This window comes from Meleagris gallopavo, chromosome Z, assembly GCF_000146605.3.
Source record: "Meleagris gallopavo isolate NT-WF06-2002-E0010 breed Aviagen turkey brand Nicholas breeding stock chromosome Z, Turkey_5.1, whole genome shotgun sequence".
NCBI classification, from domain to species: Eukaryota; Metazoa; Chordata; class Aves; order Galliformes; family Phasianidae; genus Meleagris; species Meleagris gallopavo.
Genome location: NC_015041.2, coordinates 2182224 through 2188997, shown reverse-complemented (window position 1 = coordinate 2188997; position 6774 = coordinate 2182224). Strand labels below are relative to the sequence as shown.

Here is a 6774-nt window from a genome sequence, read left to right as displayed (position 1 = left end):
AAAAAACATTACAGCATGTCCTTGTGCTCACAACAGTCACAAGATTCCCTAATTCTCAGTCCCTCAACCCAGAAGCACAGGAAGCAAAAGAATAGACATGTTTCATGGAAAATCTCTGTCAAACTTGAGTTCTTCAGTTCTCATTAGCTTTGCACAGTGTCGTAGAGATGAGTTTAAGTAGTTGGTCACTAGTGGAGTTTAGAAAGAGCTGGGAATCATAGAACGAGAAAGGAATATTGAGAAATACTGGCTCCTTGGCATTCAGCCCCGAGATCCACAGCACCTTGCACCTGTGCAAGGGTTTAGCTCCATCAGTGCCTCAGTGTGTGGTCTCAGAAGCCTACCTACACTCATTTTCAGTTGCAAAATGAGGATACACGTTCTTATTTTTGCAAAACGTTCTCATTGCCCTTCAGTGAAAGAGGACATGAAGGTTCAGATCACCAACAGTTTCCAGCAGTAACACGTGGTGTCTCATATTAGAAAATCTTCAATATATCCATTAAACTAGATAGTGTGAGAATATCAGTCGTATAGGACTGTCTTTATGGCTGGCTGCGTTTTGGAATAAGGTGGATTTTTGATAATTTGCTAGGAAGAGGTGGCAGCAAGGCTTTTTATCATTGACTCTTCAGAGGCAAAGCAACAGAAAAATGGGTAAAAACCAAATGATGACAGAACAAGATCAGTTTAACTTCAATGAGGGTAACAGCTTTAACTCAATTTTAGGCTAAAAAGTCTGTGTCAGGGATCTGGTCTCTACACAGGAAAAAAAAAAAAAAAACCTGTTGCAAGGTGGATAGAGAATAGTTACTCGTACCAACAAGCTCTATGACATTTAGTTCACTTTTAGAGATTGTAAACATTTACCCAAGATAAAATTGGTCGTGTATGGAGCCAAACACATAATGGCTTTGTTCAATATTTTCTGCAACAAACTGCTTTCACCAAACCATCTCAGATGCTTTTATTCAAATTCTCAGTTCTTACCCCATTGCCACAAGAGCAGTATTTCTCCCATGACCACAACAAGCAGTTCCTTGTTCCACTCGGATGTGTTCTGTGCCCTCAAACTGATGCATGAACTCAATTTCAACTGCTACAAGAGCAAGTCCAAACTCAGAAATATCAGTGTGTCAAGCAGGGCTTTGCTTTATAAACATTCCTTTGTTAACAAAATTAGAAAAGTTCGGAAAAAATTTTTCCGTGAGAAATGATTTCTCTTGTGAACATTGCTTGAAAGTTTCTTTCCTCAAATTCTATTTGACAGATGTTTGAGCGATAATACTAATAAAACTTAGACTTACTGTTTTACCAACGGAATGAACATCTTCAGGTTCAAGCACTGGTACCCATGTTTCTGGGCCTTCATCCAGTGTGATCCTTACTGTTATTGTGAGGATGAGATTTCCCAGTAAGGATTCAAGACTCAGGTCCGTTTCTGGAGACCACAGCTTTCATAAGACTCCAGGAAACCCCAATTTGCCACTAGCAAAAGAGAAGGAGCAAGGCGCTTTGGCTTCTGTGTGTCTCCCAGATCATAAAAGTCAATTTTCTTCCTTGCTGCTGTCCATGAACTGATTCTATCTACTGCTTCTTATCTTAGCAACAGCTTGCCATCTCTTGGGGAGAGGGAGCTGGATCTTTGTTATATGCTTCTACAGCACCCTGTGAAATGGTGATGGGATCTCCAGGGATTTCTGAAGTGCAGATAATGAATCTGACAGATGTGATGGAGGGGCTATCAATCAACAGTGAGCTATTTGCATACCCTCTGTCAGGCTCCTATCACTCCACAACGAGTTGTTGCCAGGGATTCAGCAGATAAAACAGAGGGGATTGGAAACAGCCCAGGGCCAGGTGGTGCAGCCAGGGCCAGCCCTGGTGCAGGCAAAGCAAGCAGTAGCCCGGGGCAGGTGATTGCTGCAAGGGGGTTGGAGGAGAATGAAAGACAGGTATAAAAAATAGAAAAGGTCCTGTTGCCTTTGCACCTTGGAAGCTTCAGTATTAAGTGGGCTGCATCACAAGAGGAGGGTCAGTGGGCAGGGAGGGGGTTGCCTCTTTCTGCCCTGTCCTCATGAGGCCCCATCTGGAGTACTGCACCCAAGCTTGGGACCCTCAGCACAAGAAGGATGTGGAGCTGTTGGAGAGGGTCCAGGGGAGACCGTGAAGATGCTCAGAGGGCTGGAGCACCTCTGCTGTGCACACAGGATGAGGGAGATGGGGGTGTTCAGTTTGAAGAAGGGAAGGCTCCACAGAGAACTTGTTGAAGCTTTTCAGTATTTAAAGTGATCTCAACAGCAGGAGGGAGACCAGCTATTTACAGTCTGATAGTGGTAGGACAAGCAAGAACAGTTTTAAACTAAAAGAGGAAGATTTAAGTTAGATGTTAGGAGGAAATTCTTTACTGAGAGGCAGCGAGGCACTGGCACTACTGCCCAGAGCTGTGGGTTCCCATCCTTGGAGGTGCCCAAGGCCACAGATGGACCCTGGGCAGCCTGAAGCGGTGGGGGGCACCCAGCCCACAACAGGGGTTGGAATTGGATGGGCTTTAAGGTCATTTCCAACCCAATCATTCTGTGATTGTGTACTTCTATGAAGGTGGAAAATCCACTTCATCTCCTGCCTGCATCTCCCACGCTTCACAGAGCTCTTTCCACTCCAGATGATCCAAAAGCAGTGTGGAACAGTATATTTGGTGCCTGGAGGAGCTCAGGGAGTGTTGGAGGTTATCCTCTATTTTTATTCTCATCAGTGGAAACCTACTGAGGATGTGTAGTAAGGCACTTATACTGTTGTAACTGTGGGTACCTACGGGCCTGCCTGCTGCCATGATCTTCTATAAATCCAACCCCTCTATCACTACAGCTGTGAACCAAAGAACACAACTGTGTGTAAAATAAGTCAGTAAGGGAAGCTGGTCCAGTACTGCAGTTTTCTGAGAGGTAATAAAGCAGGTATCAAACAAATCATAGAACAGAGAGAATATCAACAAACAAACAACAAACAAAAATAACTCTGAATTGCAAGGAAAATGCAGGGGAGCAGTTGATGAATGAGAATTCCCTACCATTTAGTGTGAGCTTTGCCCATTTTCTACTGAATGAGAATACTTCATGTTCACAGATGCCAACAGAAAGAGTAGATGAAAAAGGCTGAGAAATAGCATTGTTTACCCTTGTCAGCATCAAAAATCTAATGTGCTCTTTGAACCAGCATTCAGAAAGAAGAAGGAATTGTGAATTATGCAAAAGAACAAGGTTTCCCTAAACTAAAGCCCTAGCAGGTAAGCTTTCCAAGAGGTAAATGTTCCAATTACAATGATTGCTCTTCAAGCCTGAAGTTACATTCCGTTAGAAAAATCAGGTCAAAGTGATGGAGTACAGTTGTCACTGCTTTGTGTTGGCTCCTTTGACTTCAGCACTATAAATGTGACACCAGTCACAACAAAAATTGGTTAAACTCCCTGAAAGTCAAAAGACCGAAAATGAAAAGTAGAGCTGGGCTTTGTAATCCACTTAGGACACAAAGACACTCCAAGTTTTTTTCCCTAGAAAGAATAATCTGTTTAAGATCAGTGTTAAGATTAATGTTACCCATCACTTATTAGGAAAACATTAACCTCACTAGGATTTGACTAGAGATTGCTTCTGATATATTCAACACTTGTTCCTGTAGCATTGTTTTGTTTTTTCTTTTTCTTTAGTATTTAAAAAAAAACTATTCCTTGAAAGAGTTGATTTTTGACTTTGGCAATATAGATTGTGACTAGGTTGGAGTCTAGTTAAACATCTGATGATGAGTAACTGATAGAAATTTTTCTAACAATTTCTTCAACAACAGTGTTTAAATTTTAGTCTTCAGAAAGTCTGTATTAGAACTGTGATGCTATCATTTATGTTGATTCACACAGTCTTCATGATGCAGCTCAAAGAATTTCATGAAGTCTCGGTAAGAACACGCAGCTAAATACTGCCTAATAAAATCACTAAACAGGCGAAAAAGAGAAATATTTTATCAGTTTCTGTTCATTAAAAAGGACAAAAATAATGTGGGAAACTTGTAAGAGGAAAAGAGGCAATTGTTGCAAATCTTTGGCAGAATACCTTTAAACATTCATCTCCCTATAGGTCATCAATCACATGGAGGAGGGAAGTCAAGTTGCATCTCTTTATAAGATAGAAAAGAATATAAAGATTTCCATAAATAGCCTTTTTCTACATTAAAATCTGCATGTGGAGATTACTTACATATTGGTTACCAAGGAAAACAAGGATTGACACAATCCCAGCTATGCATTCATCCACTCATCTTTATATCCTTCTGACAACTTACAAACCTGCTTCAATCAATTTTCATAGAACTGCAGAATTTTCATGAAAATTGACAGCCTGGGGTATACAGGGACTTAATTACTGGTACCAACCAGAATAACACAGGCTCCAGTTATCCTTAATCAGATTCTGGATAACCCATGTTGAGGGGATGGGAAGCCAATTTAACACCAGTTTTCAAAAGGAGCAAGGAGGAAGACCCACAAAACTGCAGACCCTAGACCTTGAACCTTGAAGAAACATGATTTCATTAGTTCTGCAGCTTGTGGAACATCTTGTTCCCAGTAATGACTTTTGCTGAAACTAATAGCAAGGATGAGAATTCTTCCATCCCAGTACTCAGCAACTGAAGACACAATTGACAGTATATAAAGTCTTATAGGAAAGGCGTGGATGCAGTACTCCATGTGGGGCCTCGCAAGAACTGTGCATACTCAAAGACTATATTTCTAGTGATACTATAGCTTCTGAGGGGCATTCTTCCCTAACATCATTTAATCTCTAGAAGTTTAAACAGATCACAGACATTAAGGTTATTCCTTTCTACGCTGGCACTGTCCGTGTCGGGTGTGCATGTGTCTCCCCTTAGAGGCCACTAAGACATGGGGATGCCAATTCGTTAGTAATAAAGTTCAGAAGTGATTGCTGAACTGCTCTCTCAATTTTGAAAGTTTGTGGAAAAGTTCTGAGCGCTGGAGGAAAGCCAATGAAACTCCAGCCTTCAAAAAGGGCAAGAAGGAGAACCTGAGAGAATACAGGCCTGCCAGCCTTGACTATGCCCCTGGGAAGATGATGGAACAACTCATTCTGGATGACATCTCCAGTTACAAAACAGTTATCTGGTGTAGTCAATATGGATTCACCGAGGGGAAATCATACTTGACCAACCTGGTAGCCTTCTATGATGAAATGACTGTCTGGGAAGATGAGAAGGGCAGTGTATTTTGTGTACTTTGACTTCAGCAAGGTGTTTGACAATGTCTCCAATGACATTCTCATAAGTAAGCTTAGAAACTGCATGACAGAGGAGTGGACAGTTGAGAACTAGCTGACTGACAAAACTCAAAGTGTGTGATCACTGTCACAAAGTCTGGCTGGAGGCCTATAGCTGGCAATGCACCCCAGGGCTTAGTGTTGGGTCCAGTCTTGTTCAATGCCTTCATTAATGATCTGGATGAGAAGATAATTTGCTGATGATATGAAGCTGGAAGGAATGGCTGATAAACCAGAAGTCTGTGCAGCCATTCAGTGAGACCTGGACAGGCTGGAGAGTTGGGTGGAGAGAAACCCTTGTGAGGTTCAACAACAGCAAGCGCATGGTCCTACATCTGTGGAGGAATAATCACATGCAGCAGTACAGGTTAGGGGAGGACTGGTTGGAAAGGAGCTTGGCAGAGAAGGACCTTGGTGTCCTGGTGGACAACGAGTTGGTCATGAGTCAGCAGTGTGCCTTTGTGATCAAGAAGGCCAATGGTATCCCAGGGTGCACTGAAAAGAGCTGGTCAAGGGAGGTTATCCTATTCCTCTACTTTATCCTGTTGAGGTCAATGATTAGGGGCATCTCTCTTATGAGGACAGGCTGAGAGTTCTGGAGTTGTTCAGCCCGAAGAGGAAAAGACTGAGAGAGGATCTTATCAATGCTTATAAATATCTAAAAGGTAAGAGTCAAGTGAAGAGGTTCAGACTCTTTTTTTGTCCCCAGAGAAAATACAAGGGGCAGCAGGCACAAACTGGAATGCAGGAAGTTCCATGTGAACATGAGGAAAAACTTCTTTACTTTCTTTACATCTTTACTTCTTTACTGTAACAGAGCACTGGAAAAGGTTGCTCAGAGAGGCTGTGGAGTCTCCTTCTCTGGAGATATCCAAGATCCTCCTGGATGCCTACATGTACAACCCACTGTAGGGAAGCTGCTTTAGCAAGGGGGTTAGATTCCATGATCTCCAGAGGTCCCTTTCAACCTCTATAATTATGATTCTCTGATTCTGTTAAGCAGCAATACATTTCATGTCTGTCTTGTAGATTTTGAAGGGAAAGGCTATGCCTAATGATGTGCAGTTTTGATCAGGGACCCTATGTCTTATTATGAATGTAAATAGTCTAACACTGTAGCCCAGACCTCACCTTTTCTTTCAAATAACAAAGCATCAGAAAAGTCAAGAATATTCAACTCAGTGAAAACTACAAGAATTGACTGATTTTGAGTGAGCAGCTATGAGCTAAATATCACGTAAAAATTTATTATAATGTGGAAATACACATTGTTTGCCCTTGCTTAATGGCAGCTTTGGAAATTTCAGACTTTCCAAAGTGATTCACTTTCTGGCTTATAACAAACTCCAGGTGCCAAAAAATTCCTTCAAAAAGCATTTTGAGTCAGAATGAAAGTTCCAGTCCCAATAGTAAATGTAATAATTGTTCATGCTGCCACATTTCCATT

General features: G+C 41.7%; 1 protein-coding gene across 1 annotated transcript in view; it reads left to right on the top strand.

Annotated features, from left to right (window-relative positions):
• LOC100546531 (urea transporter 2) overlaps positions 1-5291 on the top strand; it is a 66176-nt gene extending 60885 nt beyond the window's left edge. The window contains exon 12 of the mRNA XM_031557219.1: positions 5006-5291. Coding sequence (XP_031413079.1) covers positions 5006-5291 — 286 coding nt within the window. The remainder of the gene's footprint in view (positions 1-5005) is intronic.
• The last annotated feature ends 1483 nt before the right edge of the window (positions 5292-6774 follow it).